We start from the raw sequence: 26859 nt of genomic DNA, 5'->3' as shown, positions 1-26859 counted from the left end.
CAGTTTTTATTATATAAACTTAAAGGTCCTCCTGTCAATTTTTGTTCATTTTTCCGTTAATGAAGAATGAAAAGACAAAAAAGCCCCTTAGCCTATACGTTGTCGTTTCATGTACAGGAGAAAAGAATCAAAAACATCAATACTTGAACGTTGGCGTTTCATTATAAAGACCTAAACACTAAACTTAATTCTTTACCAAAATTGAAATCGTCTTTTGAACTCTCAAACCTTATTGAACTCTCAAACCCTATTCTCCAATTTTGTTACTCGCTACTCACATGTCCAAATTAACGAAGATGACCAGTAATTTATAAAGCAATGGATGAAGTTTCTGCAATCGAAAAAGACAAAGCAAGAAAGACGGTAATGAATGACATTTCTGCAATCGAAAAAGACAAAACAACAAAGCCAATGACGGAGGAAATTTCTGCAAGAGACGAAGTTGTAAAGGTACGTCTGCTGGTTTGTTAACTCCAATTTTGTTACTTTCTGATGGTTTTGATGATCGCCTTTGTCGCTGAGCTCCCACTTGCCAAGATCAACAAGTTAGAAGGATTCGAGCCGGTGTTGGCTCGAACACCCTCCGATGCCTAAGTCAGTCTTTGATGGAGTCTCAGTGAGAAATGATAAGAAGTGAATACGAATATTACATGGCTTAGACCTCTCTCTATATATATTTTGTAGTCTTTGTTTTGTAGTCTAATTGTTCCTTATTGATCTCGGTTATCTTGTTGTTAATATTTGCCTTTATCCCTAATTTCAAAGGATCTCGGTGTTATCCTGACTTATCAGATATTAATGCAGTTATAACTGCGTACTGGGTCAGGGACTTAGTCAGGTTGGTCTCTGGGTCTATGACTAGAGTCATTATTGTGAGTTTTGTGTGTTGTTCTGGTCTTTTATCCATCACTTTCATTTTCATCCTTGTTGTGCTATGTTTTAGTATTGCTTGGTTTTGCGGCTTATATGTTATTCCTGCTTTTTTATTTTTTATTTATCTTTTTATCATAGATGATTCTTGTTTCTATTTATGTTCTACTTACTATATAGTACTGCCAATAGAATCAATGTCTTGTGAGTTTTTGCTTTAGCAGTTGTGTCCATTACATCTTTTTAGTAGGTTTGTACTGGTGAATGTGGAGTTTCAGAGTTGTCTCTAAAATAAATAATTTATATTCAATTCAATTAGTAGGTTTGTATGGGTCAATAGAATCTGTAATTAAATTAGTTTAATTTTCTGTTTTGTTATCAGGAAACATATGCAAAGAATTATGTGTTGAAATTCAAATTTAAAGAAGAAGAAAAAGTTAGAAGCAATGTTTCTCATAAGCAGTATTCGTATTTTCAATTATTGGAGGATTGTCATAGGCTGTTTTCAATTGAAAGTGATTTTATTGATGTTTATTGTGGCAATAGTATTCAATTAACTGTGATGGTGATATAGATAACATGTTTAGTAGCTATATGGAAGATGGTATAGTTCCTCTTAGTGTGTTTAAAAGGCAGGTTGCACCTATGGAGCGTGTAACGTTTTTGCCTACCAGTGTTATTGATGACAGGGAAGAAAAAGAAGTGATAGAATTGCTGTTTAAAGCTATTCCTGAAAGTTCTAATGAGGATGGATTAGTTCCTAAAAAGGCAAAAGAGGTTATGAAAAAATCAGTTAGCAAAAGGAAAGGGGTAAGGGTTAGGTTACCAATAAGGCTAAGGGCTAGGTGGAATCACAAAGCTGGTAGTATAAAATCAGATGGTATAATAGAAGATTTAACTTTGGATGAAGATATTAGAGAGGGTGGAACACAAGTTGAAGGTATGATAGAGGATTTAATTGTTGATGACGATATTAGAGAGGGTGGAACACAAGTTGAAGGTGTGATAGAGGGTAGCACACAAGCAGATTTTGAATCACATGCAGAGGCAGTAGGATTTACACAGGCAGAGGTGGAGCAACAAGAACAGGTAGAGGTGGAGCAACAAGAACAGGCATAGGGTATAACACTCAGGTATAACTGAGTGTGTAACACAGGCTGATAATAGAACAGAAGTAGAAGAGACTACAACCTCAGTGGGTATAACAGAGGCACATGATATTACAGATGCAGAACTTATAGCACAGGCAAAGGCCGAACTCCAACCATATGCAGAGGCCGAACTCCAATCATATGTTGAAGCAGTAAGAGGTAAAGTGATAGGGAGAGGGAGAGAGAGGGGTGTACCACAGAGGGCTGTGACACATCTTAGAAGGTGCAAAATACCTTTAATAGTGAATTCTGATGATGATGACGATGACGAAAGTAATCCAGCTAGTGACTTTGATTTTTCTGATAGTGATGACAATGACTGGCTGAATGAGGATGACATGCATGATAATAAAAGTTCTGATAGTGAATATAGTAATCCTTATAAAAGTGATGACGATGATCAAATGAGTGATGTTGATGAGGGTAATTTAGAGAAAAGATTATCTTCTGAAAATGAAAGAGAGCATAAGAGTGGAAAGAAAAAAATTAAAGATCCATTGAAAGGGTTATACAGTATACCTTTCAAAGTTGAAGATGGGAAGGAGATTAAATTTGAAATTGGACATGTTGAGCATAAGCGTCTCTGTGTTAGAAGGAAAATGCTGAAACGGAAAATGCTAACATGAAATACAGGCGAAACGCTATTTTTTATAAGAGTATAATATAGATATAAAATTTCAGATATGTGAACTTAAACAAAGGGTGATGATCAAGCAGCCGAACGTTAAATAACACCGTACACAAGAAACATCTACTGAAAAAAGTATTTCTCCCAACATTTTATCAACTTGTTTAATCACATGACTCCACTATGTACCAATATTAGTATGTACAACTCTGCCATTTGAGGATGATACATAAGCGGGATGAGAAGCATAAACTCTTTCTAAACGTACTTGGCCTGCGAATAAACTTTGTCGTGAGTACTGAATCACCAAATGGGCAAGACTAGGCTCATAAAAAAGACGTTCTACGAATGTACATCATCACTGTATTCTGACTCGGAGGCACTGTCAAAATTTATATTTCGAGATTCTTCAGCATTATCATCCAATGTCCGATCACCCGCTTTTAGATAACTTTTCAAGTCATCCAAAATGTAAGGCTCGACCAGTTTCCAGAACCATACAGAATCGTTTCCCAGAAAGCCTATCCAAAAAACTCTTCCCTTTCTCTTCACTCTGAAATTCAGAGATTTTGCTTTCAATGTTTTGACAACCTTTTCAACACCCTCTCTGTTTCCTATTAGCTTCAACAAAATATCCCCTGAAGATGTTCTGTGACCTCCATACATATACCAGTACGCAAGAACCTGTGGTGACAACCACCGATGAATTAGCTTGGGTATCATAGGCTTACCTTTCGGCCAAAACTGGTCTGCATAGAAGCCAAAGTAAGAATGCGATATGGTAGAAAATCTGTAGGATACATCATTACTTTCATCGGCAAGCTTACAAGAGGGATGTAACCACTCATGGTACTTATCATATAAATGTCTCCTCAAAATAGAATGTGTGCTAGAATTCTCGTTGAAGTCGAATCGAATCATGTGTTTCTTCTCGTATTCATCTGAATCTATTCGCAGACCACCTAACAGCAACCCCACTAAAATTTCTCTTTGATCTTTGCTTAGCTTGACGCTTAAAGGCTTCTTAACAACTTTCCTGCTCAAACTTAATACATAATCAAGTTTTTCCATCAATGAGGGCTCAATATCATATTTCTTCTGGCACATCAAATCATATATCTTCTCTGCTTCCATATGGTATCCAGATGAGAGGTACCCACTGAGAATGAGATTGCAAGATCTCGTGTTCACTCCAATAGCCTCATCACTTAACATATTGTTGAAGGCATCTTGTGCTTTTTCAAGCTTACCAACTTTTATCAATGAATCCAAGTATATATTATATATGTCCCGGTTTGGTCGAGAGTTGTTTATGCATGCTGAAAAGGCCGACTCCAATTTTTCATGCATATTCAAATTAAGGTACATATTCATTATATCGTTAAAAGATGGCATGAGGGGCTTCATACCACTTCTAATAAACTCTTTTAATACCGACTCCGCCAATTCAACTTCTCGAGCTCGGCATAATACCTCTATAATTTTATGATATGCTGCTACACTAGCAGAACCCAAACATTCCTGCATTTCCCTAAATATCGCTAAAGACTTCAAATATTCCCCGACTTTTGCAAAGACTTCCATTCTATACACAAAGGCTTGCGTGGGGAGACCACCATCTGTTTTGAGGAGTTTGAGCCATGTTTTTTCTGCTTCCTCCACATCACCTTCCTTCGAGCAAGCTCTCAAAATCGACACAAGAACTTCCCTAGCTTCCACCATTCCAGCTTGTTTCATTTCTTTACGTATTGATGTGATTCTTTCTTTATCAATTGTGTCCTGATAACTATGGAGCCAAATTAGACCACCATAAATATCCTTCTGTATCTCAAGTCCAGAAGTCACCAAATTATGATATATGAATTCAGCTTGCTTTAGATACTGCTTTGCAAATCCTCCTGGTTTACTTACAAGAGCTCTAAAGAGAGAATTGTGTAAACTAAGTCGTGGCTGGTAACCTCCCAGCTGAATCATACGATTATAAATGGCACATGCTTCCTCCAAACAGCCTTGAACTGGAGCACTAAGATATGCAACAATCAAAATATGAAAAGTAGACTCACTAGGCACACGTCCCTGATTGATGATATCATCAAATATCTCCCTGCACTTTGCGAACTTCCGTTCTTTGCCCAAGTAATCTGATAATTTTGTAGCCAAAGCAAAATCAAACCGATACCAGTGCTGCTGCATCATCCATTTATACACCTGCACATCAAGCAAAGAAAATTTTCAATTAAAAATCTCTATTTTCATTTGTTCAAACCTGCATACATTGAACTGACGCCAAAAGAGGCTGCAGCTTTATAACTAAAACAAAATCACACATTTTCATTCGTCTTCAAACTTTGTGAAGTTGCATAACCTCTGAAAAGTAACTCATGTTCAGCCTAAATGAAAAACCTGAAATACAATTTCCAAATGTCAATCTAAAGGTCATCGGCTACCTTATTCACCGTGTTTTAGACAGTCTAAAATGCAAAATCAATTGAATTGAATTGTAGGGGTCAATCTCTTATTCGGAAAGGTTAAAGACGCTAAGAAAACAATTCTTTCGACTTGATAAAGCTAGGAATTTTGTAAGTAACGAATCATACCACAAAACGACATGTTCTTGGCACAATCCAACATTTAAATTGAATTCAATGCGACTAGTAACTCAAACCAGCAAGTTCCAACAAAATCAAATTATCAAATATTTACAAAAGAAAGAAAAAGAATCAATTAGATTACCCTAAAGCCAGTCTCATTTTCGCGAATACGCATACAATGAACAGCAACATAAGTAGCATCATCTTGTCTCATCCACTTCTTCTGAGCATTAAGTATTTTAACCAAGGTCCCAACTTTATGCGCAGGCAGTTGCTTACAAAGCCAAGCCAATCTCGCCCGCCTCCACTGCTCCGGCAACTCCTCCAATTCCATCACTTCCAGACCCAACTCCGAGTGCTTCAAATCCCCACTTGCCCCCGAACCCCCCGGGTCGCCGTCGAACTTAAAAACATCATTTTCATTCTCGTTGTAGCCAGAAAAATCCCATTTCTCTTCATTGCACGCCAACTGTTCGGCAGAAGTACGCAGAGAGTTTAGTGAACGAAGTGAGGAGATTCTTTGATGGGGATGTCGGGATTTGTGTAGGGAGCAGAGAAGCAGACGGCGGTGGAGGCACTGTTGGTGGTGGTGGGGTACTGAGAGGGTGAGAGAACGGAGAAGAGACAGAGAAGAGAATGAAAAAAGTGAAGTGCGCATAGAATTGGTGTTGAAGTTATGGAGAAGTGAGAGAGTTAACGTCGGTAAAGAGAGTTCCTGGGCTCTGCAAGTGGTGGCGCCAATAAGCATGGCTGGTTTGCTCGGGGTTTATAGGTGGTGGAAGTGGATGGGGTTTTAGAGATATAATTGGTGTGGGCAAGTTTTTGCCCAAACCCGCTCATTGATCCGATCGATTTACGGTTATGTTATGTGAACAATTAGATTTGCAATTCACACCTTGTGAAAAATTATTTTTAGGAATAAGGTACAAAATGACCCTAATATTTACTATATGGTTCACATTCTCATAATATTTTTTTAGTCTCATAAATGACCCTAACCTTATTAAAGTGGAACAAATATATCCTCCACCTTTAGACGGAGGGGTAAATTTATTCCAATTCGGTAACGTTAGGGTTATATTTGTTTCACTTAGATAACGTTAAGGTCATAGACTGGAAAAACATTAGAGTAACAACTAATTGTATTCCACATCAACCGAGTTAACGTTCAAACATACTACCGTTAGACGGACGGTATATTTGTTCCATTATGGTAACGTTAAGGTCATTTTTTAGACTCGAAAAATATTAGAGGGGAATGTGAGTCACAGGTAAACATTAGGGTCATTTTTGTACCTTAACCCCTTATTTTTATACATTTTCTTCGAATAAAGGATAAAAAACTTAGCATGAAATATCAAAATAAAATAAATTTTATAAAACCAATCAAAAGTCCATAAGTTCAAAAATTCAAAAATTCAAAAATTCGGTCAAAAATACCCTTATGACAAAAAAAGACAGTGAATAAATAATTAAACCTAATTAAACCTCTAATTATAATCATAATTGGAATCTTTTGAAATTCTAAATAACCTAATTAAACCTCATTAACCTAACCTCTAATTTACAGTCGCCATCCCCAATAACAACTGTTGTCCCCGTCACTTTCTGCCAGGACCATCAGTTGTCGTCTTTACTGCTTCTACTGGAGGTGGTGACTACTGCTGCTGCTAGAGCTGAAAAGAATAATATTGTTGATGCGAGGAGCGTCTGGTTCATTGTTGAGGGTGGCAGTGAGAAGAAGAAGAAGAAGAAGAAGAAGAACGGTGACAGTGAGCGTCTGCTTCGTCATTCATTGATCGATGCTTGTTTGTTGCATTGTTCAATGGTGATGATGGACCAGTGGTGATGGTGAAGAAGAAGAAAAAATGGTGGCCGATAGTGGTGGAGGTTGTGGGTGGCGGTAGGTTTAAGGTAGAGGAAGAATAAGGTTCGGAAAGTGGGTTTGAAGATGAAATACTGTCACGACCCGATTTTACGACACCGCGACTGACACTAGAAAACAAGAATGGTTGCTCCGAAACCCATAATAACCTAAGAAAAATAACAAATTCAACATCCAATATACATAATCCATCATTCAAATAAAATTTTCGAGGCAACCGAGACTCCAACATCATAACATACACAACAATTTTTATTCAATGTTAATACTCGGATCAACTCATATTCCAATTTTAAGCTATCAATCATAAATAAAATAATCACTCGAATCAACTGGAGTCTCCAAAACATCAAACAAGAATAATTATCATGGCATAATATCATTTCATAAATAATAACATCATACAAACAAAGTGCGACAAAAGACGAGATGTTAAATAACAACGACTCTATTGACTACTACAGTTTAGAAGGAAAATGTTTACTACATACCTCTTTTAAGATAGAACTTCCAGAAGAAAATTTGGAAAAACGATTAGATTAATTACCTGAAAGATAACAAAAATAATTAGATTAATTATCCAAGTGTTGATGAATTTACAAATGATTAATTCAAATCCCAAAATGTTGATTACAATACAAAAACACAACTCAACTAAGCATTATAATGGAGGTTTAATGGATGATATGGAATAATATGGAGGTAGATGGTGATATGATGGCTTCTTGAAAAGAGAACCTTTTATACTTTGTTGGCTCAAAATAGACGTGCCCTAGAAATTTCCATTTTTGTCCTTGCGTTTCTCCAAGTTTTAAGGGTATTTTTGAGACAATTTTACAAAATATCCAAGCATGGGCCTTATGAGCACAACCGGGTTCTTGTGCTCGCAAGGCCATTCTCTGGAACAAGGATGCGGCCTCAATAGGATCTTGCGAGCACAAGCCAAAGGTCTTGCGCTCGTAAGACCCTATTGAATAAGGCTGGTGTTGGTCATTTACCGCAAGAGTGATGGTATTACAACGCATAATAAAATGGACTATAAGTCCGGGTAATCAAATTCACAGAGACAACGACATTCAATGAGAATGATTTCGATTAAGTCTTTCATTCGGTTAGCATAAAACGGTAAAGATTTTATAAACACTTAAACAACTAATAGCAAACCAATTGTAACTGATAGATGTGGGGATTTTGCAAAGGATATTATTGGGTTCTAAATACAAATTCGGACTGAAGGTATGAGCTTCGGATCCAGGCCCTTCTGGTGGCTTGGGACTTGCCTTTTTATACGCAAGCTTATGCTTAGTTCTCTTATGCGATGTGGGATTTGCGTACTTTGTTAGTATTTTAGTCTTATTCTATCAGTAATCAATTAACAATTCAATAGAACACAAAACTAGCAATTCACGAAAAAACAATGAACAAATAAAACGAGTATCCAAACAGATAAAAGGCGTTCAAGGGTTGTTAAGTCAAATCACATACAAATCGTGATTAAAAGGGGTAACTATTGATGTCCGCTAGGGTCAAGCTATCCAAAAACACAATCCCGTTCTCTCGAGCCTCAAATATCGAAAAAATCAAAGCTCAATTAGCACGCCAAAATCCAACTGACTCACGTGTAATTAGATTTTGACTAATCAATTGAGTCCGATGAAAATAGAAACTCCAAGACCATCTAAGCCCTAACTCGCTCTCGTGTAATCAAGTCCTAAGAATGTGATTAACTAGGTCGGATTAATTAACAAACGTTCGTCTAATCAATTAAACAAACATCAAGGATATGGAGATCAATTTAATCATAACATTAAGTCTAATAACCACAACAAGCTCTAATCACTTATCAACCCAACAACTCATTCATATAAATATGACAATCATCAACAACCCTTAAATTAAGATTCTAACTTCTCATAGCAAACTTTAGACTAAAATTTAATAGGTAAATAGAAAACATAACTAAGAAATACTTACTTAGAGAGATTAAATCTACCAATAAAGTTTGCATTAATAAAGAAGATAAAACTTGTTCATACAACAAGAAAAGCTTCAAAGCTTTAACAATGGTGAAATATCTAGAAATGAAATAAAGGTTGGTGGCTACACTCAAAGTCAAAAAGATACTATGCTAAAACTAGGAGAATAAAATTACAAATAATTGTTCTATATTTGTGTATGTGCCCTAAAATGAGATAAGGTGCCTTTTATAGGCAATACAAAAAAAGAAATAAAACATCCTAGTACAAGCATGTTTGGACAAAAGTAGAAGTGTGCCTCAAGTCTTGTCTTTTCTTTATTTTTATTTCTAAAACAATCTTAACATGTCTCGATCGAGACATGCCTAAATTTTACATACTTCTTGATGGAGATGTGAAACTTCTCGATGGAGACTCACAGGGAAAAAAAATTCATGTCCCAATGTTTCTTCATGTCTCGATCGGGACACCCTTGTCTCGATTGAGACATGCCTTATATTTGCATGCTTCTTCGCTTAAAACTTTGCAACTTCGTTGATTCTTCGTACTTTTAGACAAACGCTCCATTGTATCTAAAATGCTCAAACATGTAATAACGCACACAAACACCCATAATTGCATAATAAATTACTATAAAGCGATGCAAAAATGACTCAAATACTAGGAATATTCTACTCCTATCAAACATCTTCACACTAAACCCTTGTTTGTTCTCAAGCAAGAAATGAATCTTACTTGAAAACACATTCTAGCTAATTATATCATGCTTGAACATGAATCAAACATCAAAGCTCCAAACTATTGAATACTCGAATAAACGCTTCAAGAACTAACAATTAAGAGCGATGCAAACAAATGATTAATGCAATTATAATGACATGATCCGAGAACATTAAGACTACAATCACGGAAGCATGTTAATGACATAAGTTACATCACGTGGTTACTATCATATGCGGACATGTAAACAAATTGGTCGCAAACTAACTTTGAAAATTCATGAGTTTTTTTAGGTTTCAAGCAATGATATAATCCTCTCAAGGTTTCGCTCGCTCAGAAGTTTATGGTGCACAAAAATGCATGCAAAGTCACCATAGACTTGCTCATAGTCCCAGACTTCATTACTTAGTTTGGTTTTCGACAATTATCATATGGACTTGGGTTGGGTTGTAACAAGACTAAGGGTCAGGGTAGGTAAATAAATATATTTAATAAAATAATTTTTTATATGACCATAATTACCTTTTTTTGTTAATTAGAGATAGAAAAAAGAAATACAAAAGTGGCTATACAAAATTTAAAATTATGAAACTATTTATATTTATTTTTAATCATATTTATTAATTATAGAATCGCTGATAGTACTCATTATCTAATCTTAATTCTCCTTTATGGGCCTGCATGTTGCATACCTTATATGAGTACTCAATTTTTCGATTCATTTTGAGTTAACTTGTTGATACAATTGCTGTAAAACTGAATATGATGAGGCTGAGTCGCGGACTAGGTCGCTCTCTTTTAAACGTTTCGCGGCACAACTCGGAGGTGCAAAGCTGACTATCAACCGCGGCGTCCCTAGGATAAAACAGCCGGAAATACTGATCACACTGCACTGTGAAATCAGCTCTAAAACACTTTCTCTGTATTGCTCTGTGTTTCTGTATGTTCTAAAATGAAAAATGAAGCCAGTATTTATAGGCTAAGAAAACATAGCTGCTGAGTGAACAATAAATACAGAAAATGATTTCTGATTTAATGAAGAAAAACAGCAACAGTCAGATGGAGTGGAAGAGTCATTACAGTTACAAAATAATTGAATAAAAAATCATTAATACTTTTGTATGCAAAAAATAAAGTGCTAGCCGAACCGAACCACCCACCCAGACCAGACCAGGCCAGGCCGACCGACCGGACGGACGGCGCGCGCGCGCGTGTGTGGTAAATCGGGTAGGATGTAACTCCTAGCCCGTTCACAAAACTGGGTACCCCTTGGGGCCCAAACCCATATGAGAAAGACCAAGTTTATAAACCCAATGTATTGAGTTTTCCTAAGCAATGTGGGAAAACCACAAAACTCTCTATCTTCTCATTTCAAGTTACAAGGCACTTTTTCCTTTTTAATTTTTAAATTCAATAACTTTCCAACAATCCCCCACTTTGAATTTTAAAAAAAATTTCTCGAGCAATTTCTGTTAAGATTGTGCATAAACAAAGGTATCTTTCGATTTGAACCTTTGCGTAGTGAGTAAGATTCTGATTCAACAAGAGTGACTCGTAGTCTTGAACTCTATCTCGGACATCAAACCACGCACGTTCTTTTCATAAGTGTTTTTCTAAAGCCCGTGCATTTATGGCCCTGCACGTCTATCCCAGTTTAGTGAACGCTCTAGAAATTTTGCCTCAAATTTCATAGGAAGCGGCCCCACTTCCACATTCACAAAGGTGAAGCTATCAAGAGTACTCCTATAGCTAGGTACTCCACTCCATATGGAGTATAGACTTCATTAAGAGATTCTATTAACTCATCCTCTTCTCGCTTTAGGAATCATGCATTAATTTTGCATGTTCTGGCTCATATCATTCATAACTTGTTATTACCCATTGAACCTATTTCTTGGGATCTCCAGTCAGTTAGGTCGGGTTACCATTATGGATGATTCATTCAATAGGCAATAGTCCCATTCCTTTTGAGGTTTTATGGACTTTCTCTCTAGCTAATCCTTTCGTCAAAGGATCTGCTAAGTTATCATCAGTGCGTACATGATCCACTCTAACAGCCCCTGTTGAGATAAACTCTCTAACAGTGCTGTGCTTACGACGTATCTGTCGTTTCTTACCATTATAATAACGGTTCTCAATTTTTGCAATAGCCGCGGTACTATCGCAATGGATCAACACAGCTGGTATCGGTCTTTCCCATAAAGGAATCTCAGCTAGCAGGCTTCTTAGCCATCCTGCTTCTTCACTAGCAGCAGCTAGTGCTATCATTTCTGACTCCATCGTAGATTGAGCCAGAATCGTCTGTTTCTTTGATTTCCAAGAAACAGCTCCACCAGCTATACTGAAAATATAGCCGCTCGTGGCTTTGGAATCATCTGACAATGTATTCCAATCTGCATCACTATACCCTTCAAGTACAGCAGGATGCTTCAGATAATGTAATCCAAGATTTATTGTTCTTTTAAGGTATCTCATAACCCTTTCAATAGCATGCCAATGCTCAATACTAGGTCTACTAGTAAACCTGCACAGTAATCCAACGACATATGCAATGTCGGGTCTAGTACAATCAGTGGCATACCGAAGGCTGCCAATGATGCTCGCATATTCAGACTGTCGTACACTATCACCAGTGTTCTTAAAAAGTTTTACACTTGGATCATAAGGTGTACATGCAGGTTTACAGTCGAAGTAGTTATATTTCTTTAGAATCTTCTCAACATAGTGAGATTGATCTAAAGAAATTCCTTTTTCAGATCTAGTTATCTTTATGCCAAGAATGACATTCGCTTCACCTAGATCTTTCATATCAAAGTTGGCACTCAACATTGATTTCACAGCATTCACAACATGAATATTTGATCCAAAAATCAACAAGTCATCTACATAAAGACATATGAAAGTGCAAAGTTCCTTTTCAGATTTGTAGTAAATACATTTGTCACTTTCATTCACTTTAAAGCCATTTGAGATGACAAGATTATCAAATTTCTCATGCCATTGCTTAGGTGCTTGTTTTAGACCATACAAAGATTTGTCTAACTTGCACACCTTCTGTTCCTGACCATGTATTACAAAACCTTCAGGTTGATCCATGTAAATTTCTTCCTCCAGTTCACCATTTAAAAAAGCAGTTTTAACATCCATTTGGTGTACGACCAAATCATATAGCGCAGCAATCGAAATCAGCACTCTAATGGATGTTATTCTAGTAACAGGTGAATAGGTATCAAAGAAATCAACGTTTTCACGTTGTCTGTAACCCTTGGCTACAAGTCGAGCTTTGTATTTGTCTACAGTACCATCAGGTTTCAATTTATTTTTTAAGATCCATTTACAACCTATGGTTTTGCAACCGGGAGGCAGATCAGTCAAATGCCATGTATGATTGGACTCTAATGAATCCATCTCATCATTTATGGCTTCTTGCCACAAATCAGAATCTAATGAAGTTAAAGCTTCCTGGAGGTTCGTAGGATCCTCCTCTAAAGAATAGACATGGAAATCAGTTCCAAAGTCTTTCGAAATTCTAGCTCTTTTACTTCTTCTGATTTCTGGTTCTTTATCATTAGTAATCTCATTATTCCTGACCACAGGAACATTACTAGATGATTCGCCCCCACTATTTCCTAATTTAAAAGGAAATTTCTGTTCATAAAAATCAGCATCTACTGATTCAATAATAACTCGTGCAGTCAAGTCATAAAATCTATAAGCCTTGCTATTGACTGCATACCCAATGAAAACACATTCATAGGCTCTGCTTGCTAATTTTATTCGTTTCGGATCAGGAATCCGAACATAGGCTAAACAGCCCCAAGTTCTCAAATAAGACAAATTTGGTTGTCTTTTCTTTAGGATCTCATAAGGTGAAATCTTCCTGTTTGATTTCGGGACTCTGTTGAGTACATAACAAACAGTCAACAGAATTTCACCCCACCAATAAGAAGCAGCTCCAGAATTCAATAAAATAGACACTACTGCTTCTGTAAGTGTTCTATTTTTTCTTTCGGCTTTACCGTTCATTTCAGGAGAATAAGGTGCTGTTCTTTCATGCACAATACCATGTGAGTTATAGAATTCTATAAACAAGCTAGATTCATATTCAGTACCTCTATCACTGCGAAATCTCTTGATTTTCTTATTGAATTGATTTTCAATTTCTGTTACAAATAACTTGAACATGTCAAGTGCATCACTTTTATTTTTCATCAAATACACATGTGTAAAATCAGAACAATCATCAATAAAAGTGATAAAATATCTTTTACCATTTCTGGTCAAGGTACCGTCAAGTTCACATATATCAGAATGTATTAAATCTAAAGGTTCAGATTCTCTAATTACTGATTTATGTGAGTTTTTAGTTATCTTAGCTTGACTACAGAATTCACATTTTTCAAACTCAGTTTGGTTCATTTTAGGAATTAATCCTAGGGTGCTCATGTTGTTAATTATCCTTTTATTTACATGACAGAGTCTTGCATGCCAAGTATTAAAATCACAAACCATGTAAACAGAAGCAACATCTTTATTGATAATTTCAACATTCAACTTAAACATACCCTCACAAGCATAACCCTTTCCCACAAAAATACCATTTTTAGTAATGGTGTACATATCTCCACCAATAGTCTGAAAGAATCCAGCCTTGTTGAGAAGATAGCCAGACACCAAGTTCTTCCTCATCATAGGAGTGTGCATCACATCCTTCAAGATTAGTGTTTTTCCTGAAGTAAATTTCAGTTCAACACTTCCAATTCCAGCGACAGTAGTGGTGTGAGTATCACCCAGTAATACTTTCTTATCGTCCACGGCAGTGTATGTTTTGAACATAGCACGATCGTGGCAAACATGGCGATTAGCGCCTGTGTCTACCCACCAACCACTTGATCCACCAACAAGGTTGATCTCAGCCATCATTTCTGTTATCATAGCCGTAAAAGGCTCTTCAGTCAAGTTAGCCTGTGGAGCAGTACTTGGCTTGTTCCGACACTTGCGTGCCATATGACCCGGTTTTCCACAGTTAAAGCATAGAAATGGTGGCAGGTCATTCTTAACAGGTGGTGCCTGTTTCACAATATGGTTCCTTGAAGGATTACCATTCTGGTTCGCTTTGTTGCGATTCACATTTTGGTTTTGGTTCGAGTTGCGATTCTGATTCTTAAAATTCTTGCCATTAGGCTTCAGACTCATCGAACTAAACTTCCTTGTGTTGTTAGAAACAACCAGCACTTCATCTTTTAGATCTTGTTTTCTCGCCTCTTCCTCAATCCGAAGACGAGTGATCAAGCTTTCCAGCGAGAACTCTTTTGTTTTGTGCCTGAGAGAATTCTTAAAGTCCCTCCACGAAGGAGGTAATTTGTCAATTAAAACAGCAACTTGAAATTGTTCATCAAGAACCATACCTTCGGAGATGATCTCATGAGCTATTTTCTGCAATTCATGGGATTGCGCCTCGACAGATTTTTCATCACTCATTTGATATTTAAGGTAGCGGCTGACTGCATACTTTTTAGTCCCCGCCTCCTCGGTATCATATTTCTTTTGCAGCGCCTCCCAAGTTTCCTTTGCAGTCTTTCCATCATTGTAGTAATCATAGAGATCATCACTTAGTGCATTGAGAATAAAATTCTTGCACAAGTAATCATTAGTCATCCACTGTTGAAGTTCACCGTTCTGTTTTTCCTTTTCTTCTTCCTCGGCAGTTTCATCAACGACAGGTATTGCCATTGTCAAAACAGAAACCACCTTCTTGATGGTTAGGAAAAATTCAGTCTTCTGTTTCCATCTTTTGAAATGCAAGCCTTCAAACCGGAATGGTTTGTTGGCATCAACAGTAGAAGAACCGTAGGCAGCAACTTCATCGGTATTCATGGCAGCAATTGTAAAGGGACACGTCTAAAAATTGTTGATACAATTGCTGTAAAACTGAATATGATGAGGCTGAGTCGCGGACTAGGTCGCTCTCTTTTAGACGTTTCGCGGCACAGCTCGGAGGTGCAAAGCTGACTATCAACCGCGGCGTCCCTAGGATAAAACAGCCGGAAATACTGATCACACTGCACTGTGAAATCAGCTCTAAAACACTTTCTCTGTATTGCTCTGTGTTTCTGTATGTTCTAAAATGAAAAATGAAGCCACCACCCACCCAGACCACGCCAGGCCGACCGACCGGACGGCGCGCGCGTGGTAAATCGGGTAGGATGTAACTCCTAGCCCGTTCACAAAACTGGGTACCCCTTGGGGCCCAAACCCATATGAGAAAGACCAAGTTTATAAACCCAATGTATTGAGTTTTCCTAAGCAATGTGGGAAAACCACAAAACTCTCTATCTTCTCATTTCAAGTTACAAGGCACTTTTTCCTTTTTAATTTTTAAATTCAATAACTTTCCAACATAACTTTATATATATATGTATATATACATATGTATATATGTATATATACATATGTATATATATAATTTATCATTTTTGCTTAAGTATAATTAGGGCTGCGTTCTCTTTTAAAATCATTAGTAAAACTTAAATGAAAATAACACATGATATTATTTTAATGGATAGTACATAATATGGTATGCCAACCTAATTATATTCAAAAAAATTAAATTTGATGTCAAATACTATTTTTTTCAAACATCGGCGTCATGTAGATGCCACATCAGCAAAATCACGTAGTTGGACATTATTGAAATGAAAATCTGCGTTTAAAGACGATATGGATAAAATTAAAAAGTTCAGATTTTTGTAAAATTTTCTATAAAATTTTTCCCTTTTTTAGTCATTTGTCCTTTTATCTAATAGTTCTATAAGATATTTATAAATATCAATATATTATAATTTTACTTTAAAATAATTACACACATCGATTAGTTATATTTATTATTTTCATTTATTAGTTTTATAATATATTCCCACTTTAGAAATTTGTTTTATTTAATTTTAGAATATTTTTTAAAACGAAGTTTTAATTGTTAAAAGTTATTTTTAATTTTTTTTAATAGGAATTTAAACTTTTTTTTACCGTACATTCCTTTTTAGTTTTCGTTATAAATAAAAAAAAGTAAGTATATTCACTTCAGTTGTTTTCCAACATTCTACCCTTTTTTATATTTCTATTACTTATATTTTAACTCATCCCATCTATATAAAATGCTTGCACTTGCGTGTTGCTCTATTAAAAGCAGCAAAGCTTTTTAGCTACTTGAAATTTAAAATAGATTGTTATGAGCTAGAATTGTTCTTTTACCAAATTTTATAGGTCCAATCTCTTTTCTTTTATATGAAATATGTAAATTAGTGATCACTTATGATGAATTAAAGTATTTTGTGAATTCATAAAGATTAATAAAATTGTTTTTAGGGCTAATTTTATAAAAAAAAAATATCTCGACCTTTACATAAAAATATATATAATTTTATATAAAATTATGATCTTTTATTTTTTTAAATCTATCATTTTAGTGTATTTTGGTTAACTAAGTTCTTCACTGAACTATTGATAAAAGATATAATTATAAATCGACACTAAATATTATTATCTTTCAGTTAGAGTATGTAGGACTAATTTTTAATTAAGAAAAATACACCGAATTTTACCTTGATGATAGATTTGAAAACAAAATGAAAGGTCGTGTTTTCAAATGCCAACTTCTAAAGGCCGTGATTAAAATGAAACATCGTATAAAGGTCAATAATTTTTTATGGAATCAACCATTGTTTTTATATGTTTTTGCACAATCTCTCTCTTCATGCAAAATGATATCAGTATATTTGTCTTATAATTATATATTTTATTTGGAATTGCTTCGATAATTATTCATATTGGTCTTACGCACTAAAATTATTATCACCCAGTATATGCAGGCCATAATTGCATTAGCTATGGTCTATAATATATTCTAAGGCGCAGTTAAATTAAAGTGAAAACTTTAAGATGTGATCCATGTTATAATAGCTCAAGTGTTTGTAATATATGCAGGTGTGGGGAGGCAATCCTGCAAAATTTCTCAAGAAGCTAACTTACGAAGAGATAGTCTTTATCACGCAGTCAGCCACCAATTATATTAATCTTGCACTTGTTTATATTGTTGAGAATGTAAGTCTCTTGATGAGATTGAGTTTGAGAAGTGTTTCGTAAAAAGTTTGCTCGTCGGGATGAAGATTTCGACTCAATGCGGGTGTGTAGTTAGCATGTAATTTGAGTTTTAAAAGTATGACTCAATAGAATATATGTCGTAATTTACAGTTTGGTACATCCTGTTTGAAAATCTAACGATTTGGTACTTTACTTTTAATTTCATTTATAATTAAAGACTTATGTTAGTCCCGTTAACAATTTAGTACTCACATTCAAATGATTTGATAATTCACTTTTAATTATGTTAACTATCTTATACTTTATTTTTAGACGATTCAATACCTCACTTTTAATTCAGTTAGTGATTTGATACCAATTATAATAGAAGGTTGTATTATTTGTATAATTAAAAGTGAGGTATCAAATCGTTTGATTTTCAAATAAAAGATATCGAACTGTGAATTATGACTTACGTGGAGAGTCTCAAAATAATTTACTCAAAGTAAAATTATTTTGAAAAATAAAACTCAAAAGCAGCACTTGCAAAAGTTAATCTTTTTATTTCAAAATGATTGCATAATCACAAAAATATGCTTAAAAAAAATTTCATTTCATAATTCTAGTAGGCCTTTGAATCTGATGGTTTAGTGGGAACTAAATGTTAACCTGCAACTAGAGATGTGAAAATCAAACTGAAATCGATTAATTGAACTAAAATTATAAAACTTTAATTTTCAGTTTAATTTAACTTCAATTTTTATTTAATTTTTTTAATATAAATAAATCAAAAAATTAATAAAAAATTGCTATTTGATTTGGCTTGAATTAAATGTAAATCCATAGTGGCAACTACAAAAGGTAGGTAGCTTTCCTACCTATAAGGGAAAAACTTTCTTTGTCATCCCAATAATTGGTTATAAACATGCTTGGTGTTTGTGGCAACCATATTAAGAAATGTATTCACATATATACTCAACAAAAAGCACGAAAGCAATGGCGTGATCTAGCCTTATATGACTTTAGAATTCTAATCAAATCGAGTTAAAATACTATTAAATATAAATTCAGCTCGATTTAAAAATTTGAATTTCGACTTGAGTTTGATCAAATTTTATTTTATTAGTTCAAATTTGATAGAATAATTGAGATGCGAATTCAACTCAAATTAATTATCTATATATAAATTTAAACTTTAATTTTAATATAGAAATAAAAAATATTATTGCAAATATATAATATAAATGATAAAAATATAAATTAATTTAAGTTCGACTAGACTTCGAGTAACTTGGAATTTTGACACTCTAACACGATTTGGTAACCAGTTCGAGTGGTTCAAATTCGAATTTGACCAAATATTAATCAAGCCGATTTTGAATATATTTTTATTTTTAAATTAATTTAGAATAGCTCACAATTTGACTCCAATTAATTAAACCTCTAAGTAAAAGTAAATTTTAGATAAACGTTTAATGGTTTACACTTTGTCTGAGATGAAAGAAAGGGCATAGATAAAAAGAATCAATTAAAACCTTCTCACAATAATAATAATCTCTCATTTTTAAAATTATGGCCCAAAATTATACAAAATAGAAGAAGAAGAAAAAAAATACACACATGGATTCCAAATAACTTGAAATTAAGCCTTGCCTAAATTAAATCGATGTATTTTTATATTCAATTCAATTTATATAGTAAAAAAATTTAGTTTATTTTTCTTACAGAAAAATTTACCTAAGGTGAAAATTAATTGAAACTATTGTTTAGTATGATTCAGTTTAAAATATTAAAAGTGTTTGATAAATAAGTTTGATCCGATTGTCAAAAAAAAAATTAAGTTTGAGCCAAGAGTGGCCGAGATTATGGGCATCCGTGATGCCCTTAACTGGGTAGAAGATGGTCGAAGAGTTATGATCGAGTCCGACGCTATGGGTGTTGTATTGGCTATAAGGAATCCTAGTCGTGAGGGGGCGGATTTCTTAATTATAAATTGTGTGGATTTAGCGAATCAGTTTTATAATATAAATTTTGTTTTTTAAGATCTGCGAATCAGACTGCGTATGTCAAGGACGGAGATAGAAAGGGGCATGCCATGACATTTACCCCTTCAAAATATCCAATTTTTTTTATAGTTTAATGAAGGAATATCTCATAAGAATAATACTCTTTTTGTATAAATTTTAATTTTATAAAATTCATATACATATATTAAACTATTTAATACAATTGTTTTAAGGCTTAATCATAAAAAAACATCCACCTTTCAGTCACTTTTCAGTTACATTCTGACGTTATAATTTTGCCAAATGCACCCAAATTTACATCTTTAATCTCCAATTTCACTCTTAAGATCAAATTGGACTCTTTTTCACTCGGGAAAGATTCATCAAAACCTTATAAAGTATTTATTTGAATTCTTTTCCGCTCAAAAAGTTAAAAATGGATGATTTATTTGAACTTTTATTCGAATGAATAAAAAATCAATTTAATACTTGATGGTGGAATTGAAATTAAAAAGTGCGAATTTGGATAAATTTGACAAATTACAACGTTGGAGTGAGACTGAAAAGGGGTTAAAAGGTGAAAATATTTGGTGATTAAACCTTGTTTTAATGTAATTAATCATTCATTTAGTAAAAAAAATCAATTGTATCATTAATTTTTTTTTTGAAAATCAATATATTTTTAATACTTAAATAGATGTCTAACTCTTATTATTATATAAAAAAAAGACGTGTATAATTTCACGATTGATATTTAATATACGTTGAACTATATTCAATTATTTTTATTAATGAAGTTAATTTTTTATAATAATTTTTGAATGCATATTATAATAATTTTTGCCCTTTTAAAAAAAATCTTGGCTTTTCCCCTGGCATATGTATTAGCGCATTATGGCTGTTCTTTTTAAGGTCATCATGATTGGTTTAACTTTTTTTTTAAATTTCTTACAACTGTTATCACTACTGATTCGAGTTAATAATATCGTTTCGATTTTTCTCAAAAAAAAGTCAAAATAAATTAAATACAGTAATTAGATAAAACCAGAAATTTAGAGAATGATCATTAAATAAAATTATAAAATTACATGAACCTAAATATAAATTTAGCCTGAATAAAAAAAATGGTTTGATTGGACAAACAAGGTGCCCAAATTCAAGGAGGATATTATCAAGTTGACCTTGAAGATCATTGTACCAACTACCAAAGATTTTAAAAGGAATTAACTAACCCTTTTTAATTTCTTATTGCTTTGCAATTTGTGGCCATACTTCTTTAGTACCAACTTTGAGGTGTGGCCCCTCCATAATATCCTATCTTTCTATTTTAGGGGTGTCTACTTAATTTAATAACACTAATTAATCTACATAATAATTTATGTGATGTAATTGATAGATAAACAAAGTTTTTATATTTGTTTCTAGATTCAGCTTGATTAAATTATACATAATCAAATTATTAAATGTAATCTAATAGAATCTAATTAAATTAAATGTAATATAAATGGGCCGAAGTCAAGCCCATCAAGAATTGGCCCCATAATTATATGCCCATCCTGGAATCACTCCCACTGTTTTTGTAAAGAAACAGAAAACCATTTCCCTCGTAAATTGTGAAACCTTATCCATAATAAGTAGGAACTTTAAAATACCCAAAATAGTCATGGCCAGATCACATGTGTTTCAGACACAAATTAAAAGAATAATCAGCTTGACTGCAAGAGTAAATGAATTCAATTCATAAATAAAAAATTAAATCAAATACATAACCTATTTAATATTTCTAACTTTTTTGTTAATTTAATTTAATTTAATTTAATATTCCATTCGTCCTATCTTATTTGTCATTCTTTACATTTTCCCACATATAAAAATACATTAAATATTTTATATTTTACTAGACATTAAATATTATTAACACTTATTATTAACACTTTCTTTTAAGGATGGTTTGTAATTTTTTGTTAATTTAATTCATTTTAATTTAATTATAATATTTACTAAAAAATATACTTAATTTTACATTATTAAACAGATCAAAACCGTAAATCGAGCTAAAAACGACCGATACCTAACTGGCCCATAACCATCCAAGGAACGGTTCAGAACCGATCCTAAACCACTATATGAACCGGGAAGCAATGATTTTGAATTGAAACCGCCGATTTATAAACCGTAGCCTGCTATGGATTTATTTTAAATCATAAAATTTATTTGAGTCTAATTCTATTTTCTCGTTAAAAAAAATTCAACCGAAATTCAGAGTTCCACCGCGCTAATCACATGCAAAGATCAAAAAGGCAAAGGACAATTCCGTCATTGTCTTAAGTTCACTGACTTTGAGACAATTGTTGTCCAAAAAATAAAAAAAATAAAAAAATCTCCACTTTGGATAAAACCCACAAAACCCATAAACAAAAATTAATAAAAACACCTTCTTTTTCAATTCCATGTTTCCCTATAAACCAGGAAACCATCTCATAAATCATAAGTAATTTTTCCTTCAAACTTCAAGTTTTTAATTTGATGGGTTCATGAGTGTGTTCTTGTAAAAAAAAATTAAAGCTTTTTAAAAGGTTTTAAGTGTTTAAAATTCACGAGCTTTTGTAATCTGCAACTCTGTCTGTTATATATCAAATTTGCTTGAAAAAACTAGATAAATTTGTTGGGTTGGTGAGTTTTTCACGAGGTTGGAGTCTTTTTCTTTCACCAATATAACCAATATCCTGTGGCCCAAGTCTTGCCAACCCAACGAGGGTTCTAATGTGATCAGCCATTCTGTTGAGCTTTTTTCTTTTTTGTGGGGATATATTGTATGTATTAGAAATGGATCGAGCAGCAGTGACTGTAGGGCCGGGTATGGATCTGCCTATTATGCATGACAGTGACAGATATGAGCTGGTGAAGGACATTGGTGCAGGCAATTTTGGGGTGGCTAGGTTGATGAGGGATAAGCAGACTGATGAGCTTGTTGCTGTTAAGTATATCGAGAGAGGTGAGAAGGTTAGTATATGTTTTTATCTACTTGGTATTTTGTTTTTGTGTTAAAATTAAGTTATGTTAAGTGTCTGCTCATTTCATGGTTATATATGCTATGTTTCTTATGTTATATGGTCTGTGTATGATATCAGTGTATGTTTTTGAGGTTGAATATGAAGGCTGCAATTGTTTAGATTTTGAGTTCAGCGGTTTCTAGTTGAGGAGCAGTTTAATAGCATGATTCGTGTATTGTTTCAATTTGAATTGCGTTTGTAGTTAGACTAAGTGGTTTTGTTTGCTAACTGTCGAATTAGCCGCTTAGCGAAATTATATGATTAAATTGAGATCATATTGCTGAATGAAGGTTTGTTTGTATTTGAATGCGTTGTTCAGAATTGATTTGGACTTTGGTCTCGATCTTTTACCTACATGATCATGATCAGGGTAAGAGCAGAGTATTGTTTAGGTAGCTCTTAGTGAACTGCAGATTGATTGAGATTGCTTTTCTGATATTGATGGATAAAGATTCCATGCTTATGTGGTGGTGGTTGAGATGAAAGTGCATAGGAATTTAGGAATATTTGAATGACGACAAGTTTTAATTTGTTACGGAAAAGAATCTGTAAACAGAATGAGTGGTTACTTTTCTTGAAGTTGCTTAAAAAGTTGTGGACCAAGATTCTTGATTTAAGAGTTCCATTGTGAAAAGTGATAGTTATGGTATTTATGATATCTACAATTTGTCTCTCTATACTCACTTTGAAGCTTTTATGGAGTTATTGGGTTTGAAGTTAATTTTGTCTTATGCTTTTATTTCATTTTTTTCTCTCAACAGATAGATGAAAACGTACAAAGAGAAATTATTAACCACAGGTCATTGAGGCATCCTAACATTGTCAGATTCAAAGAGGTCTGTCAAGTATCCCATTGCGTAGTCTTTCTTCTTCCTGAAAAGGATACTTACGGTTCTATAGCTTAATAATGTAACTGCAGGTTATATTGACACCAACTCACTTGGCTATCGTGATGGAGTATGCATCTGGCGGGGAACTTTTTGAGCGGATATGCAATGCAGGCCGTTTCAGTGAGGATGAGGTATCTATCCAACGAATTGTTCTGTTTTTTAGTTGTGTTCAAATTATGTTAAACATGGTCTGCTTATATTGCAGGCACGGTTTTTCTTCCAACAACTTATATCAGGAGTTAGCTACTGTCATGCAATGGTCAGTAAATCAAAGTTCCTGCCTTAAATGGTTGTTACTTTATCCGGAAAGTGCAACTTACTAACTGGGTTTGGTTGCTTTTGATTTACTTCTTTGTGAAGCAAGTATGCCATCGTGATTTAAAATTGGAGAATACATTACTGGATGGAAGCCCGGCACCTCGTTTGAAGATTTGTGACTTTGGTTACTCTAAGGTGCAATAGTTCTTTTTCTCTATTAATTATTGAGGCAAAAACCATAAGTTCTTGAATGTCTTTGTGATTGTGCGCATATTTGAGATTTTTTCTGTTGTATTTTTGCTGGGAGTTTTCTTGTTCTTGATACTTTTTATTTGAATGGATCTCAACAGTCATCTGTGCTCCATTCACAACCAAAATCTACCGTCGGAACGCCTGCATATATTGCACCTGAAGTGTTACTTAAGAAGGAATATGATGGCAAGGTATCATAATTGCTCTCTGTTTCTCTGATTATAAACTTTCTTCTATCATATGCAAATTTACAAATCTTGTAAGACTGATAAATATACTATAAGTTTGTTGTTTTCATATATTGCCTCTTAGAGCCGTTTCTTCTTTATCTTGTTCTTGTTTTTCATTAGTTTTCTTTCACATTATAAATTTTAGCTTTTTGTATTTGTATGTTCAGTTTAGAAACTTATCGGTTGCATCCCTTATATGGACTTCCTTGATGCTTTAACTTGTTTGGCATTTCACTACTACTTGATTTTTGATTTGCAATAAGTCATGCAGGACAAATCTGCCTTCTCATTTATCTGTGCTGATTTTAAACTTGATATATATAAGAAACTAAATTTGGAATGTTGTTTCCCGAGGAAGATGCGGTAGTGAGTCGAGAACTTGGTTTTATTGATCTAGAAGAAACAAAGAGAATAATAATTGCGTTCGTAGGGAAATGCTGGATAAGAAAATTTCTAATAGTTTGATCAAAATTCTAATATCATGCGTTTAAAAATCGAACCACAGAAAAACCATAGATTGTTGCCCGCCTTAAGATTAAATGAAAAACCATTGCAATTAATTTGACAAATAGTAGCAAGCACAACCTTCAAGCATTGAACTAACCGATTTTCCATTGCGCTATCGATGAGAAGGAGAGGTCAATTTATTGTCTCATTGATTGGTAGATGAGATACTTCTGTAAGAAAAATTCATGGACATGTCAATGTATCTTGAGAATGTTTAAGGATAACCAATAAGCCACATATACCACTAATTATGAAGCCTGTTAGATAAGACAGGAGCGGGAAAGAAACACGGTCTATAAATGACTGTCGTAGCTTCTGAAGGAAAACATTTTGTTGTTTTATTCTAATCCTAGAGGTAAAGCATAGAGTAAAAATATTCCGTCGGCATTTCCATATATCTATACTAATAATTTGCAATTCAGATTGCAGATGTATGGTCTTGTGGCGTAACTTTATACGTAATGTTGGTTGGAGCATATCCTTTTGAAGACCCCGAGGAGCCTAAGAATTTCCGCAAGACAATACATGTAAATCTATTGTATCTATTGTCTTCTGAGAGCTTATTTTGTGCTTAAGATACTTGAATAATAATGTTTTGTTGCTTCTTGCAGAGAATTTTGAATGTGCAGTACTCAATTCCAGACTATGTTCATATATCTCCGGAGTGTCGGCATCTGATTTCAAGAATTTTTGTGGCCGACCCTGCCAAGGTAAGCATGCTCTTCTTGATTTACGAGAAGAAGAATGTTACACTTTTTTATTTGTCAATGGAAACAGAAGTTTCATTCTGATAGGGAAAATTAAGGATTAAATGACTAGCATATGCGCTTCCTTGTCATGAAATGTAATTCTTAGCATCTACATTATCATACTTGTAGTTCATCATCACCTTATTTGATGGTTCTGTGCAATCAATCAATCAAATAATTGACCAAAATCGGCATGAAATCCGTCTTTGCAACAGAGGATAAGCATTCCGGAGATTAGAAACCACGAATGGTTCCTGAAGAATCTCCCCACAGATCTGATGGACGACAAGACGATAAACAACCAGTTCGACGAGCCTGATCAGCCAATGCAGAGCATCGACGAGATAATGCAGATAATATCCGAAGCAACCATACCAGCAGCTGGAACGCGTAGTCTGAATCAATATTTGACAGGCAGCTTGGACATCGATGACGAAATGGAGGAGGATCTAGAGACGGACCCTGAACTCGACATGGATAGCAGTGGAGAGATAGTGTATGCAATGTGAAAATTCCTATGTTATTTCATCACCTTCAATGGAGTGATTTCTTCTGTAACACGGTTTTGCCACGTTTCTTGTGGTAATGATATGATACTGTTGTGTACGATGTGTAACGGTGTAATGTAATAAAGTCGGTCTACATGTTGTGCTTATGTTGATTTTATTTTTCTCATGTTATTATTACTCTGCTGTGGCTGCCATATTTTAATTGCAGCTGAAGCAGATGGTGTCTGCTTTCAGTAAGTGAAAACAAGCAGATTAGTTTTGCTTGAGTAAATTCCACTATTCAAATTTCAAGGGTTGGTCTAGGCAATAAATCTTTAAGTTGTCCATAATATCTTGAAGCATGAAGCTGAATCATAATGGTGTACGGTGCGTAAATGAGTTGCGCTACTCGCAAGTTATTAATACAGGTTTAAAAATTCTAGTTGAGCATATCAATTACCAGTAGTTCATGAGCCAAAATGACCTCTTATAATTATAAAATAATAATTTATTTTAATTTTTAATA

The 26859-nt window shown here is 34.2% G+C and overlaps 2 protein-coding genes across 3 annotated transcripts; one reads left to right on the top strand and one right to left on the bottom strand.

The window, feature by feature from the left end:
- Positions 1 to 2724: 2724 nt before the first annotated feature.
- On the bottom strand, positions 2725 to 6099 carry LOC126682219 (pentatricopeptide repeat-containing protein At2g15820, chloroplastic). The gene is made up of 2 exons (XM_050377818.2): positions 5383 to 6099; positions 2725 to 4857 (listed from the first exon to the last, which is right to left on the bottom strand). The coding sequence occupies exons 1-2, from the start codon at positions 5986 to 5988 to the stop codon at positions 2992 to 2994; spliced, it is 2472 nt and encodes an 823-aa protein (XP_050233775.1). The 5' UTR covers positions 5989 to 6099; the 3' UTR covers positions 2725 to 2991.
- Positions 6100 to 22319: 16220 nt separating this feature from the next.
- On the top strand, positions 22320 to 26500 carry LOC126679990 (serine/threonine-protein kinase SRK2E). 2 transcript variants are annotated; one of them, XM_050375018.2, is made up of 9 exons: positions 22320 to 22909; positions 23721 to 23795; positions 23879 to 23980; positions 24055 to 24108; positions 24210 to 24302; positions 24458 to 24550; positions 25519 to 25623; positions 25708 to 25806; positions 26061 to 26500. In XM_050375018.2, the coding sequence occupies exons 1-9, from the start codon at positions 22733 to 22735 to the stop codon at positions 26352 to 26354; spliced, it is 1092 nt and encodes a 363-aa protein (XP_050230975.1). In that variant the 5' UTR covers positions 22320 to 22732; the 3' UTR covers positions 26355 to 26500. The 2 variants fall into 2 exon arrangements, with proteins under 2 accessions (XP_050230975.1, XP_050230976.1); XM_050375019.2 differs by having other exon boundaries at positions 22730 to 22901.
- Positions 26501 to 26859: the final 359 nt, after the last annotated feature.

This window comes from Mercurialis annua, linkage group LG5 (genome assembly GCF_937616625.2).
Source record: "Mercurialis annua linkage group LG5, ddMerAnnu1.2, whole genome shotgun sequence".
In the NCBI taxonomy this organism is placed as follows: Eukaryota; Viridiplantae; Streptophyta; class Magnoliopsida; order Malpighiales; family Euphorbiaceae; genus Mercurialis; species Mercurialis annua.
The sequence above is the reverse complement of the archived record's forward strand: the minus strand, read 5'-3'. Positions and strand labels throughout refer to the sequence as shown.

What these genes read in the sequence shown, in the direction of transcription:
- LOC126682219 (XM_050377818.2), bottom strand. Translation starts at nt 5,988, where the DNA reads ATGCTTATTGGCGCCACCACTTGCAGAGCCCAGGAACTCTCTTTACCG. An exon ending in AAAATGAGACTGGCTTTAGG is followed by an intron (nt 4,858 to 5,382) that starts GTAATCTAATTG and finishes CTTGATGTGCAG; the next exon opens with GTGTATAAATGGATGATGCA.
- LOC126679990 (XM_050375018.2), top strand. Translation starts at nt 22,733, where the DNA reads ATGGATCGAGCAGCAGTGACTGTAGGGCCGGGTATGGATCTGCCTATT. An exon ending in ACATTGTCAGATTCAAAGAG is followed by an intron (nt 23,796 to 23,878) that starts GTCTGTCAAGTA and finishes ATGTAACTGCAG; the next exon opens with GTTATATTGACACCAACTCA. An exon ending in TTGTGGCCGACCCTGCCAAG is followed by an intron (nt 25,807 to 26,060) that starts GTAAGCATGCTC and finishes TCTTTGCAACAG; the next exon opens with AGGATAAGCATTCCGGAGAT.